Source organism: Spermophilus citellus, assembly GCF_964194105.1.
Source record: "Spermophilus citellus genome assembly, chromosome: 3".
Lineage (NCBI taxonomy): Eukaryota > Metazoa > Chordata > Mammalia > Rodentia > Sciuridae > Spermophilus > Spermophilus citellus.
The window spans coordinates 143,371,748-143,387,150 of NC_138184.1; the positions used below are offsets into that span (position 1 = coordinate 143,371,748).

The 15,403-nt window shown below is 40.8% G+C and overlaps 1 protein-coding gene across 7 annotated transcripts in view; it reads right to left on the reverse strand.

The window, feature by feature from the left end:
- The window catches only part of CREB5 (cAMP responsive element binding protein 5), a 412,930-nt gene that overhangs the window by 11,508 nt on the left and 386,019 nt on the right, over positions 1 to 15,403 (reverse strand). For all 7 annotated transcript variants that reach the window (XM_081283986.1, XM_081283987.1, XM_081283985.1 and 4 more), the window contains 2 exons: positions 7,705 to 8,028; positions 3,636 to 3,863 (listed from right to left, as the gene is read on the reverse strand). In XM_081283986.1, coding sequence (XP_081140112.1) covers positions 3,636 to 3,863; positions 7,705 to 8,028 — 552 coding nt within the window. The remainder of the gene's footprint in view (positions 1 to 3,635; positions 3,864 to 7,704; positions 8,029 to 15,403) is intronic.

Sequence of the window (15,403 nt, forward strand, 5' to 3'; positions counted from 1 at the left end):
TCCAGAATGTTTTTTTTTTTTTTTTTTTTTTTTTGGTGTGAGCAGTAGTTCGTGCCAAAAAAATAATTATCAAAATGGGCCCTACGATGTACCCACCGCCCCCTCTTGTTTTTAGATTAGCGGAGACCAGGTTTGGTTCACTCTGCAACAAAGGGCTTTCAATTTGTCAAGCAACAGTTCCCATCTGGCCTATTCTCTTGCCAAGTCCCAGACCTGGGCTTGTGTGTCTAAAATTTCAGCAGCAACTTAGACCATGTGTCTTTGCACTAAAAAGGAAAAGCAATTACTTCCATGCACCCATGGAAGTGCAGATGATTTCCATATCCTCTACTGAACTCAAATGGTCGACTGAGCACCACATCAGTGGTGATTTTTAGCCACTCTGTATCACAAAGAATGATGTGAATTCCTTTAGTTTAAGGTCTTTTTAGAATGAAAGATCGAAAAGCAGTGGGTTAGGTTCACAGAAGTCATGCTGGACTCCTCCTTCTGCTCCTTACTGGTTGGGTGATATCTGGGAAATCTCCTCATCTCTCTGAAACTCAGTTTCTCCCTATATAAAATGTCAGTTTGGGTGGTTTCTAATGTTCCCTTAATTCCTTACACCTGTGCTGACCTCTTGGTCAGATTTGTTGTGCGACTAGGAAATGAAGTCTGGGGTTTTGATTTTTGTTTTCTTAGGTCTGGTTTTTCCAATCTGAAATGCTGCAGCCTAACTAGAAGGTTCTATGCTGGAAAACAACCCCACCGTGGCAGCTGGCCATCCAGACCTTGGGTATTCCGTTTGGCTGGAGTTTGTTTGCTTAGCACCTTCCATTTCTGTTTACTTAAAATTTGGCTTACTGAACCAGCCTCAAGAGAGACACCTTTTTGTGTTGACAAAGGTCCAGTGAGAGGGAAAGGGTCACCCAAAGGTAGCAGAATATCTGCAGCGTCCTCTCCAGCATCACAGGGCAAGATGCAGAAGCCGCAAAGTCACAGAAAACACTGGACGCTTGTGGCTTCTGTCCTTCTGAAGCAGAGCAGTGGTTGGAAAATATCAACAACTTAGTCTTTTAAGGGTTTTTTTTCCTTCTTTGCACTCTGCATTAATAACCAAAGGATATTACTTTCTGTTACATGAACTCAATACATTTTTCCCTCCTGGTTTTCAGGAGCTAGATTTCTTAAAAATCTCCTTTTCCTAGCCATTTTGCTCTAAAGAAATTTTAAAAAAGAAATCAGTGGTCTAGTAAAGGGTAAATTTACCTTGAGTATTTTGTGAAAGCAGTCATAAATATGTATATGTTGAGTCATGAACTCACCTGACCTCAAACTCAACTAGCATCATTGCTTTCCTGGCTCTCTGCTAGGACCTGGAGGAACTCGGCAAGGATTCATTTTACTTACCACTGACTTAAAGACTGCTTGTATGTGATAAATGCCAGCTGGTAAGCCAGTGGTTTTTAACAAAGGCTGATTTTGCACCACCACCATGATCCCAGTTCTAACCACAGGGCATTTGGCAAGGTCTGGAGACTTTTTGGTTATCATTTTTGGGAGGGGGTGGGGGATATGCTCCTTTGCTCCTGACACCTAGTGGGCAAAGTCCAAAGACGATGCTCAGTATCCTACAATACATAGATCACAACAAAAGAAGATGGGGCCTAAAAGCCAACAGTGCCAAGATTAAGAAAACCTGCATGTTTTCACCATCCATCTGCAGCCCTAAGGACTGGGTCCCCTCTTTAGTCATTGCAGAACCACTGTACAATATTTTTTAGTTCTACACAGACCAGAACTTTTATTAACATGTATGTGCAAATCAAATCATTTAAAAATGATTTAGTCTTATCCTTACCAAACCTCTGAAATTTCAGGTTTCAGGTTCTAATTACATTTTTCAATAAATATCAAGTTGAAAGTGTGACTATTAATATTAAAACCCTATCTGTGTTCTACTTCAAAGCTTCTCAAAGATTACTGTGCCTGCCAGATTCTAGGAGTGGCTTTAAAGGTACTTAGGTCCAGCCATTCCTCAGTGGATTGACACCTTGAAATCACATCCTTGCCAAGGGTGGCCAATTCATGGCCACTCCAGAGATGGAGAATTCATCCACTGATTCAATAAACACTTCTCAAGTGTAGACACTTTACTAGACACAAGGGAAAGAAGTGGGGCAGGGGTAAAAAGACACAGTCCCAATCTTTACGTGGCATACAAACTGGGGTGTGGGGCAATTGGTATGTTAGTTTCTTCCCTATATCTTGTCATATTTCCCAGTTTCTTGCTTATGTCCATCTCAAAAAGAATAATACATTTGGGAGAGGAGGAGTCAACATCTATAAGTTATGAAATTTCATCCATGTATAACCAAAACTTTCCTCATCTACTTTCCCTTTGTACACTGAATGCCCTAAGGGTATTTCCATTCAATGGAATTGAAACAACAAAGACTGATGGGCCACTGTAATCCCAGTGGCTCTGGAAGCTGAGGCAGGAGGATCATGAGTTCAGAGCCAGCCTCAGCAACGTAGTGAGGCCCTAAGCAACTCAGTGAAATGCTATTTCAAAATATTTTTTAAAAGGCTGGGGATATGGCTCAGCAGTTAAGCTGCACTGGGTTTAATCCCCAGAACCAAAAAAAGAAAAGCCAAAGCTTTGGGGATTTTGCACATGAACTACTTCTTCCTAAGGATGCACAAAGGACCAGATGTTGGCAGGGGGTGGGGAATGAAGGTGATCTATGAACTATTAAGGTGCATAGCCTTCCTACTTTGGGTACCTCACCCATTTCTGCTTATTGGCCATCCTCTCAGTTCCTGGAGGTTATAATCTCAACTCTTACTTCTATCTCTATTTGTCACGTCAATTGTTTTTTCAGGTGAGCACTGCTCTTCTTTTGATGCCAGAACAAAGGCCCTGAAGTGCATTATGTGTGCTCTATGCCCTGGGTATTAGAGTTTCCTCGGCTTCTTTCCAAACACTCCAGAAGTGGCCTTATTATAAAATGTCCCCAGTTAAGCCATTCATGAAAAGCAAAATTCATGCATGATTCAAATCTTACTGAGTTTGAAAACAAGATGGAAATTTGCCTTTTCTTTCAGAGCCAAATAACAACCATAAACCTTCCTTTCTTCCACTCAACAAAAAATATAGGTCATAGGGCATAAGCCAAAGGGATCCTTTCAACCTGGTGAAGTTGAACAGCTACCTTTCAGTTCAAGACTTATTCTGGGCCAAGTACTATATCAACTGCTCCTTAGACATTAGTTCATTTATTTCTTCTAAACACTCTCTAAAGGTACCATTCCCATTTCATACATGAGGAAACTGAGTCAGGGAGGTTAAACTCAGCAAGCACTGCTGAGCCAGGGTTTGAACCACTGTCTGATCAAAGCCTGAGCTCTCAGCCCTACGACTTAGCTGGGGGGGGGGGTCCTCCCTTTTCAGAGCTTTGAAGGTGGAGTGACTGAAAACTGAATGGACTATTTTGTTTGTCTCAGAATTAATAAAGCTGGATGAGTAGGCCTCAGCCTCCTCTGAGGGTGAAGTGTGTAGTAGGACTCTGTAAGTCAACAGGAGCCTGGGAGGCAGGAAATACCAACTTGCACAGGGCCTTGGAGAACTGGGGAAAGAGACAGTAGCCTTGCACCTGAAGCTGCATGTTTGTCTGGGTGAGTTCTTCTGCTTTCTTTTCCAGTGACATCACCCAGACCTTCCTCTTCTGTCTGCATCGGGTGGCAGCGGCCCTGTTCCGTTCCAGAAATTTCCGCCTCCTTTCGTCAGGATCTTCATCCACCACCCTTCGCCGGCGTCCCCCTGTGGGCTGGGGCGGCTGTATGGTCTGGGTTGGCTGCATCTGTTGCGAGGCTGGTGAAACCTGTGGGCACAGAGAGGGAGGAGGCTATGGTAACCAGGAGGGACAAGGGAAGAAACCGGAGCTTACTTTATAATGCAGAGCCCAGGAAGTCAGTTGCTTTAGTAAGCACATTGAACTTGTTTTCTATGAATGAAATAAACAACGAAATCACACTCACCAAAGAAAAGAAAAAAGCATCACTGAGCTTTAATCTGATGTTTTACCCAGAGACAGGAATGACTTACGAAAAGATGTTGTTGGGTGGATTTTTCCCTGACAGGCATTTGGCCAAATCATAATAGATGAAACATTTTTTTTTTCTCCTTCGGGTGTAAGAAATGTTTTTATTTAAGGTACTTTCCAAAGAACTTTCAAGTAGCCAATGGATGGCTATAGGGTGAAAACAGAGGGGTCCAGGTTGCCACGTCACTGATGACTGTTATCTGCAGAAAACCTCTGGCAGGTTCTTTTCATTCAAGGGGTGTTACAACTGCCTCCCTAGACAAATTCTGGGACTTTGTCACCACTGTGACTCTTATGGAAAGAACCCTGTGAAGCAGGAAGATGGCTGGAATCCTAGTTTCACTATTTCACAGTTCTTCATGCCCAGGACTATCTGGACCTGCAGACTCTAGATGGGTCTGCTGATCCTCAGAGTTCTGAGCAAGGTGGAGGAGAAGTCTGAGAGCTTCCCAGGTGATTGGGAGGCCTGGCTTTTGATGCTGAAGCTGCCCTGATTCCGCTGCATGTGTAGGATACAGAGGGACAGCGGACATGACCACCTACCTGCGTCATAAGGAAGTCCTGGGAGTGGCAGAACATTTTATTAAAAAGTTTTACTATGCTTTTAGACTTCTTGTAAGGTCTGCATGGGACTCAGTGACATATAAGGCTTTGGAGACCCCCACACATGTAGCTTTATTTCCCTCCATAAGGCAGACGTGCAGCACCTTATGAAATTTCTACAGCTGATTCTTTATATGTCTGGACACTTAATGCTTTCCCTAATTCACTTTGCTCCTTCCTCCTCCTTCATTCTCAATAAAGGATGCTTTCCCCGCACCTCTCCTATTTCTCAGTCACTCAGGTTTATGGCTGTAATACCTATAAAGTTGTTTTACAAGAGACATTTAACCTGCAGAAATAACAGGCAAAAGAGTTTTAAAAATGAAGCCAAACAACCTTTTCGACCACATTCCAACCCTCTGATTGAAATCAATCAGGATGACTGTAATTGTACTAATGATGGCTACGGGTTGACATCAGCTGACTGATGGTGATAGATTTCAATCCTAACCTCTATCAAACCTTCTATGACTAACTGTAAAAGAATCAGGCTCAGGAGTGAGGTCGGCTGCATCTCAGTAATTTTATCTAAAGCAAAGACATTTTCTAAAATTCTTTATTGGCGACGCCTTTCCTCCTGATCACAGAGGAATACAAAATAAATTGTCTAAGGTCTTACTCATCAGAGTTGCTGATGATGACATAATCCTTGTTATTGGCAAAGATGTAGCACTGGTCATTTCAGAGGCTAACTCCTGAGCTCACTCCTGACAAGCCAAGCAGTAGGAGAGAGTGCTCTGTGACGGTTTTTGCCTTTACTGTTTCTTTTGTGAATAATTAGCGATCTCTTGTTGCCAGTCTCAGGCAAGACTAGGCAAAACTGTTTTTTTCATCTCTATTGCAGGGACCTCTCTTTCAATACCAGGTCCTCCCCTATTTCAATCAAGCCTGCAACTGATCATGCTTTTCCTGTGCCTTTGCCCAAATGGGGTAAGCCAGATGGGTGGTTTTAGGTGCAGTGCAGGTTCTGGGTTTAAGGGAGGTGAGATGTTGGTTAAGAGAAATTCCTGATGTCCATGAAGTGACACTTGGACCTACAATATGATTATTTTTGCACAATAATTATAAGAAAAATTGCAAATGCAATCCTACAATCAGAAATTGTGTTCCTGGTAATTATTAAGACTTATCATTTTATATTAAAGTAGAATTTTCTTGGCAATGATACTCTGCCAGTTTGGATCAAATAATGAATTGTTATTTTTTTGGAAAAGCAGGATTTATTCCAAGTCATCTCATAGTCTCAGAGATAGAAGGACTATCTATCTATGTCTATCCCTACTGTACAAATAATTATACTATTAAGCAATATGACAAGATCTCTGTGATCATCCAAGTTGATAAAATTTGAAGACTGGTATTGTAGAATACAGTCTAAATTAACTTATTCAAATTTTAGCAAGACCAAACCAGGGTTCTTTTTTTCTTTTTTAAGTATGGGATAAAAAAGAAACTGTTGGTACAGCTAATTATAATAGCAATTAACTAATTGTATATACAATTGGCCACTTAATGACTTGAAATAGAGGGCAATTGGCTAATTGGTACTTAGCTAATGAATGACTTTTATATGTAAGGAGCTATTAAACTTGCTGGTGAATAACTTTCCCAAGAAGGCAACCAAACCTTGATGTTTTTTCTTTCCTTAAAAATTCAGTACATATGAGACTCGATTTGCCTAGCTTTGATCTGAGAGTTTCCTTTCTCTCTTTTAAATTCATGTCCCAGTACAATATTTTACTAAAAATGTGACTAAAAAGGTCCAGGTAGTATTTTATTGCTCAACTTCTTCTGAATTGTTTTGGTTTGGAATTTATCATTGCTAACACATTTTGAAAACTTCTACAGAGATTTAATACTCACAAGAGCCTATGAATGTAGTTTATGATTACCCCACTTTGTAAAAACCGAGATTTAGGGAGGTTCATTGTTCTTTGTCCACAGTCACACAAGTAAATTGGAAAGAGAACTGTTCTGCCACTCTAAAGCTCTTGTCTTTAGAGAAGGAAGATGGAGGAGACAGTGAATAAGCGCTACTGGCGGTCCCAAGCGTCCGACACTGTTCTGACACAGCTGGTTGGGACCTGGCAGTGTAGCATGGGTGGAGGGGACTGACGAAGCTCATCCTACTGGAGGATCCAAAGTGTCTGGGGCCAGCCATGTTCTTGGATGTGCCCTCCATCTGTTTACTGAAACCCCCTCCTGTATAGTGACTCGCCTCTCTCCTTGGTCTGGGTGACATAACGTCTGCCTGGTCCCCCAACTCTCTTTCAGTTTAGTCTAAATGCTGGCTTTCTTTTTAGCCACTCCTGGTTACTCTCCACCCTTGGGATTTGGCCTTTCTCTTGGTCTGATCATCTATGAGCTTGGCTGGATCACTCTCTGCTTCCTCCAACGCATTTCACATTTGGTGGGATGAGTCACCTCTCTTCAGCATTTACACAGTACCTTATGCCCTAGCATCCATTATGGAGCTTATTTGTCTGCATGAATTGTTACTCTTTAGATTTTAACATTTATTGCCACTCAGGAATATTGCCCTTTTTATTTAACTTCCATTTCACAGGTGACAAATTTGAGTCCCTAGGATGTTTTAAACTATAACAGATAGACCAGGGTTAGCATTAACTTCATTTTTTCTCATTTTTTTACTCATCTTTCATCATTAGTTTAAATTCCTCTTAATCCTCCCATTATCTTACTGTTTTTAGGAGCAGCTTTGAAATATGCTGCAAAATACATTTTGGAGAACTTCAAGTTTATGGTCCTCCCTCCCAACAAAATGGGCTTGGAATTTACTATAATATTTAGAGAAATTATGATCTGATAGTGTCTCATGGGTAATTGTTGTCTCAGGAAATGAACACAGCTTCCCAGAAGGTCCTATGGAACACCCAGGCCTGTCAAGCAAGGCTGCTTCAGGGTCCCCCCCACTCCCACCCGGCACACACATGGTTAGAGCTTGCACCCTTATCAAGAAGAGCTAGAAGGGAAACTGGTCATGGAGAGGGTCTACCTGTGCTTGGCTGCCGGTGTGCAGGGGCGGGTGCGGCGAGGTCTGGTGATGTGCTGGGTGTGCGTGAAGGTGGGAGTGGGAGTGGTGGTGTGGGTGGTTCTGCTGGTGATGGGGCTGAGGGTGAGCGTGGTGTGCTGGGTGTTGGTGCTGGTGCGGGTAGGGGTGGTGGGCTGGCAGCGTCTGGTGCTGATGCGGGTGTGAGTGCATGTGGTGGTGTGGCGTCTGGTCCTGCCGGGATCCCATCATTTCCATCATGTGTCCCATGGTGTTCATATTCCCGTTGGACATGGCAGCAGGGTGGTGAGTCAAAGCAGCCTTCAGCCTCTGCAACAGAACAAAACGAGAAAGGATAATGAGCTCACTCGTAGACACAATGGGAATTTTGAAGCAAATTGACTCATGGGTTCAGTTTGATAATATTTTACAGTACTATTGTCAACATTGCTACTCATAGCAGGATAGCTTTGGTATTAACACATACTCATATATTGTGGGAGGTAGGAGGAGTAATGTCAGCCATAGCTGTTAAAGATTCAGGTATTCCACTAAAAGTTATTTCCTACTCTTTAATCATTCACCAGATTCTATTGATAGTTAAATGCAAGTTCGAACCAAACAGAACCATTCAAAATGATAACGCCACTGAACAGAGGGCTCCCATCTCATAAGTGGCTACATTTTGTAAGGATCAGAAGAATTAAAGATTCTACCTCTCAAAAGATTTCTCAGATGCATGGAAGAAGTGTTTCAAATTTTCAAATGCAGGAAGACTGCTGTTGTTAGAGTTCAAGTTAGCAGTAGTGATCCATAAGCTTTGGAGGCGGTATGCAAGTCCTCTTCAGTTGTTACCAAGTCCTCTCATGGTCCCTTCTGATAATCTAACTTTTCTCATATGGTTACTTTCTTTCAACTATTATTTTTTTTTTGGGGGGGGTGAGGACCAGGGATCAAACTCATGGGCACTGGACCACTGAGCCACATCCCCAGCCCTATTTTGTATTTTATTTAGACACAGGGTCTCACTGATTTGCTTAGCACCTCACTTTTGCTGAGGCTGGCTTTGAACTCGTGATCCTCCTGCTTCAGCTTCTGGGACTGTAAGCATGTACCACTGCACCTAGCTACTTTCTTCCAACAAGGAAGCGAGGAAAGTAGAATGATCTGGAGTATTGCATTTGTACTCTTCTGCAATGGTATATTTCTAGCACAAAAGCATTGCTCTTTAACTCTTTAACCAGCAAACAGCATACAAAAAACTTCTAGTTGAACTTAAAGCAAGAGTGAGCCAACTTTTTCTATAAAGAGCCATACAGTACATCTTTTCAACATCATGGGCCTGACGGTCTTTGTACAACTCCTTGTGCAACCATAGGCATTATGTAAATGAATGAGCATGGTGTTTATTTTCCCAAACACCAATATTTAGGGACAGGAAGTTTGAATTTCATATAATTTTCACATCATAAAATCTCTACTTTTGTTTTTGCCTCCTTAATAATTTAAAATGTCAAAACCATTCTTATCTCTTAGTTGTACAAAATCAGATGGTCGGTCATAATTTGCTAAGTCCCTTCCAAAGAACCAGTTGGTTATCAATATATCCAAGCTTCTTAAAAATTGTTTTTCTTTTATGTAGGCAGTTATCATCCTCATCCCAAGGGGCACAATGAGCCAAGTACTGTGGAAGACAGTTACTCCTTGGAAATGTATCCTATCCAGAGATGAGAGTCTAACTGGCAAGTGCACGGTGGCTTCATCAAGTATTTATTAGGGGTTCAAGTTCTCTCCAGATTTGGACTCTTATCTGCCTGATGGAAGTGGTGTGTAATCATTGAAAGAAGAGAGAGTTGCATTTAAATGATGATCAAAGTCACCTTATCTAGTTCTGTACAACATTCATGATTCTTAACCATCAAACTATTAGAAAATACTAATTCAATTAATCGAAATCTTTAGACATAAAAAAACACTCCATTAGTTTTTTTTTTTAAGGAGGGCAGGATGGCATACTCAGTGATGCAGATAGTTGCTGAAAACATTTCCTACATCCTGATCTACTAGCCACCCAATCCACCTGCCTCCTCCCATGAAAAGGTGTTCATGCGACTGTATGGTAATACCCACGTGCATAAAGATGATCCTCAGGAAGCTTGCTTCCTGAATGCCTGGGAAAGACAGACACTGGCATTGTGTTGACCACTAAAAAGGAAAGTCAACTATGCTCCTCCTTTCAAGATTTAGAAATGATTTCATTGTTTTTATAAAAATGCTCATTATAAAAAATTTAAGCAATGCTTTAGAGTGCAATGACATCAGCTCCACAGGAGCCAAATGTGTTGTTTATGCTGGTGGGTGAACAACATTCCAGACAATTCTATATGCATAGGTAGACATGGATGAACAAGTAGGATCATTTTACAATAGGGGAATCATGATAAAATTTTAAAAACCCCTGACAACAGCATGGCAAATGAATGCCGTTGAATTGCTCTATATATTTCTTTAACCTGAGAAAGTTTCTGAATGATATTTCCAAATTTAAGGGTGAAAAAAAAAGCATGAAAAAATTATGTTGAAACCATGATTTCTTTTAAAAATTGATTTAGTAGATAGTATTGTTGAACTTTCTAAGCTATGTTTTTATAATTTCATTACTATTAAAGTATATAATTGCATAGTAAAAGAAAGAAAATCAACTACTGCCTAGCCTTCTTCTCCTAAGCCCCTGTCTCAGTCCTTACATATAACTTTTGCATTTGTACTCTTCTGCAAAGGTATATTTCTAGCACAATACATGTACCTTCAGAAATTTGCTTGGCATTTAGAAGGATATGTTCACGCAAACCCCTTTTCTAATAGGTAGATTTGTAATCTGCTTTCTGTCACTTTACCACTATATCTTTAACATCTTTCTATATCAGTGAATAGAGCTGACAGTAATAACTACCATTAATTGTGCACTCAATATGTGCCGGACCTTATTCCATGTTTTATAAATATTAAATCCCTAAGCCCCTGCAAGGCTAAAATGAGAGGGGAGAGGCAGGGCCACATTCCTGAACTTAGCTGCTGGGAAGGAGGGAGGTGCTTTACCTCAGAAGCCTGTTCTCTGTACCAGACAGAAGGTGTGGGAAGGCATGCTATTCACCCTTTGCCAGAAACAGGAATAAATTGTGTTAAGCCACCTCTCCATTATCAAACGGAAAGGCAGAAAAAGATGAGAAGGGGTTAGAAAAGGTCTCAAGATGAGAGGTCATGCTGTGAGCTCCAGGGGTAGCCATGTGTGTCTGTTAGCAGACAACTGGAGCCCCAGGCACACACTCTCTCTGGAGCTTGGTGGAGGGGAGAATGGATAGAGATAATTTCCAGAAAGCTCACTTGCAGCACAGAGCCACGCAGGACTCAGTATCTTCACCTCTCTTGTGCATTGCAAGGAATTGACACCCCCAACCCCATTTCAAAATACAGATAAGGAGGGCTAAGTCTGCACCTCCCTTCTCCCTCCTCCACTTTCTACACCTTGGGAAGTTAGAAATGTCTTTGTATTGTTCAGGGGATGAGGATCAAAGCTTCCATGTGTAAATCAATCAGTGCAAATCAATTCCTGATAGTATATGGTCCCAGTAGAATCATATTTCATTTTTTTTTTAAATTTAGTTTGTAGGGCTGGGGATGTGGCTCACTGGTAGAGTGTTGTGTAGCATGCATGAGGCCCTGGCTTCAATCCTCACCACCAAAAAAAAAAAAAAAAAAAAAAAAGAAAAGAAAAAAAGCTTGCGTTTGTGTTTAGTTATATGGTTTTTAGTATGATTATTCTATTAATATCCATCAATCATCCCAGATCATAAGTTTCAGGAGAACAGGAACCAGGTTGGATTTTGCTCAGTGTTAATTTCCCAGCTTTAGCACAGAGCCTGGTACATATTAGACATGGAATTAATATCTTTGGAAGGAATGGATGAGTGGAAATGTGAAGGAATGAATGAAACCTTCTGAGGCTTATGATGAGGGGTGCAGCATTTTTATGTCCTGGGTCACTGCAAGTGGTATTTGTATGGGAACGTGATTTTATTGATCAGTCAGGTTAGGACAATCAATTGCAGGAGGCCTGTGGGCAGATAGGCTATAAAAGCACTATCAAAAGATCTCGGGCTCCACACCCAGCCTGCCCTCTAGAAAACAATAACAGAGAAAAAGAAAAAGAAAACACAAATAATAAATAAGAGGAATGAATGCACACTAACTTCCTCTTGATATATTTTCCCTAAAATGAGGCATGGAAAATGAAAAAGCTCTTTGGGAGTGGGGCATCATCGTGTTGTCTTTTCAATGCTACAAACAACTTTCCCCCCTTTAATTAGGAGCAAATGGAGCCTGACAAATAAATACTATGCACCAGATCTTCATCTCTCAAATAATTAGCTTGTACTGTTAAGGGAAATTACTTGATTGCCTCAAGTCTGTTCTTGCATGTTCTATGCCAAGACAATAACACTAGCAATGCTAATAACATTCCATTTAACTATTTATTCACCCGACAAATATTTACTGGGTCTTGACTATGTGCCAGGCACCTCACTAGGCACACTGTTACCTGCCCACTGTCTGAAGCAAAGCAAACGGAAGATACATAAAAACAAAGCTTTTTTTGAAAGCACTGGTGAGAAAAAATACACTCCGACCTATGGAAATGAAGGCCGAGAGTCTCCCTCAAAAAGCCTCAGGCCTCTGGGTTGAGTTTACCCTCTAAACATCAGCTGCCATCATATTTGAAGGAAAGCAGTGAAGATAAATGATTATCAAGCTTCTCTGCATGTGCCACATTTAATATTCTCCATGTCACTTCAAAACAGTCTGGGACACTTCTCAAAGTCCTAAGGAGCCTGCTGCTTCCCTATATACCGGTGCCAATAAGAGTAACCGCACTGTAAATCATTAAAATATACCAAATATAGATATTTGTACCCTACTCTCTGAGCAATGATAAATGACCAGTAAATGAGTCCAAGCTGTATTTTGCAGAATGATTTTTTCTTTTTGAAGCTGAACTGTGTCTTGTTTTAAATAACATTCTGCCTAATGCCAAGAAAAGGCAAGGGAGAGAGAAGGAAATTAATGAGCAAATAAACATATTTTTCAGCTCTGAAAACAAGGGCTATGACTGAGAAGGTCCCGCAGCATAGAAAGCAAGAAGAAGAAGAAAAAAAGATTCCGTTGACTTTCTATCCTTTTTTTTTTTTACCACATTCATTTACTTGAAAGAGTGAATTGGGAGAGACTCACAGAGCGTGACACACAGCTGGATCCAGTCAATAGGGGTCATTTTCACTTGCTCTGTGTATTTTACCAGCTCGTTGTTCACTGTTCCTGATGGGAGGGTGGGCTGCTGCCCTGGATCTAAGTCTTGGTAAGAAGCCAGCTGTCCACATCATCTCAACCCGGTGTGGCCATAATGGCCAGGACCCAGCCACTCTTTCACTTCCCACATAGCTTGGTGTGCGTCCCAGCAGGTCTTGTGTGGCCCAGGTACATGCACCATCATTACCGCCACAACCTGCGTTCCTGCAGGAGTATGCACCCGCCCACACCCACCCCAGGCAATTTCTCTCTCATTAACAGCTTGCTCATGCCAACTAGGAACATTTGTGGGACTTTAAAACTTTTCTTCTACATCTTCAGTGAGGCAGATTGCTTGGACTTTATTGACTCTGAAAGCCAAGCCGAATTATTAAACATTATTTGAAAGTTAGTTGAGTGTGTGTGTGTGTGTGGGGGGGTGGTGGAGCATTCTTTCTAAAAAAAGTTTTAATTATAAGTGGCTGTTGTGGTTTGTTCCAGAAAGGAATATGATATCAAAATGTAGTGTTTCTGGGTTGACCACACATAACAAGCTGTCTACATACAAATATGACAAAATCTGTATTTCCTTTCTAAGGCAAAACAGTTACTATGGGTATCCTCTCCATTGGTTTAAAGTGTGTGTGTGTGTGTGTGTGTGTGTGTGTGTGTGTGTGTGTTTTCTCATTCCCCCAACACCCCAAACGTAGCAGGTCACAGAAGTGGTCAACGCAGGCTTTTGAGTGGCCAGAAGGTTAATGGTATGAGACTGTAAATTTTCACTGGCTGTGTCTTTTAATACTAATGATTAGTGACTTTGTTTTAACTATCAAGGATTTCTGAAATTAAGTCTCCAAGTTAGCAAAACAGCAGCAATAACAACAACCCCCAAACTGATATTTATCCACTGAATTTAATGATTATAAATGATTATAAATGCTCTGAACTTGAGGAGAAGTAGAGGTAGAAAGACAACTGTCCATGATGATCACGGGACAGTTATATACTATGAGCTTCATTGGCTAAGGTAGAAATAGTTTTAATGCCCAACACACCTGGGCTTCAAGATGAGAATTATCCCATGATCTTGGCCACACAATGAATCTTAAACTCCAAGTATATTTCAAGCATATCATTAAGATAATGAACCAAAGTCATACTGTCTTAATCATTTGGAATGAAATTCCCCTCTTTCAAAATTCTCATAAAGTAACTCAGCTTCAATAATGCACAATTTAAATATTCTTTTGCTTTAGATTTTGGTTTGAAAATAAAACTTCAGATAAGTTTATCAGGTTGGGAGGAGATATGACCTAGGAAGAAAAGGACAGTGCATGACTCAGAAAGAAAGAAAAAAAATTCATATGATTTTTCATTTTATAGCATTAAAAACTATTAATTCTGAAAATAGGGCTGGGGATGTGGCTCAAGCGGTAACGTGCTCGCCTGGCATGCGTGCGGCCCGGGTTCGATCCTCAGCACCACATACCAACAAAGATGTTGTGTCCGCCGAGAACTAAAAAATAAATATTAAAAATTCTCTCTCTCTCTCTCCTCTCTCACTCTGTCTTTAAAAAAAAATTAATTCTGAAAATATTAGAAACGATGTAGTCAGTACAAACACAAAAAAGTTGAATTGTAGATTGATACTCAAGCTTATAGGAAAATGACTCAAGGAAATCTCACAAATAAGAATGGTACCTGGGAAGAGTGGAACATCACCGGTTCTAGTGTAAGCAAGGGTGAGAACTAGGTTTTGATCACACCCAAGAGCAAGGTGATACATTGCACTTTGATGGTTACAGAGCCCAACAAACCCCAGAGACAAATCTTAGCAATTTCACTGCTAGCCTTTTTCATATTAATATCTAAATCATATATTAATTACAGTTCTGCAAGAGTGAGCCTTCAATTTATTCTTGTTAAATGAAGAAATTAATAAGTGCACATTTGTAGAATGGTTTTCTTTCAGATAATCACTTCTCTGCATCTCTTGGACTCAGCAACTGTCTGTTCTAATTCATCACAATTGTGAGCATCTCTGAGGTTGTCCGTTTTAGTAAATTTCAGGACAAACTGATGTTCTGAGAGCCAAAGCTGGTCTTAACAATACCAAGACAGCTTTTAAGTCTCTTGCTAAATAAACCACATATCCAGGTGTCTTCATCTACCTATCAAAAGAGGCAGAATCCCTATTCCATAGAAAAGGGATCGCAGCTGATGCTTGCTAAGTGTTAGGAGTCCACCTCTATTGGAAAACAGAATTGCATGAATGTCTCAAAGAAGGGAAGAAAAACCTGCTATTATGGAGAACTTCAGAAAAAGAAGACGGATGACTTGGAGTGAGAAGTCTTGATTTTAA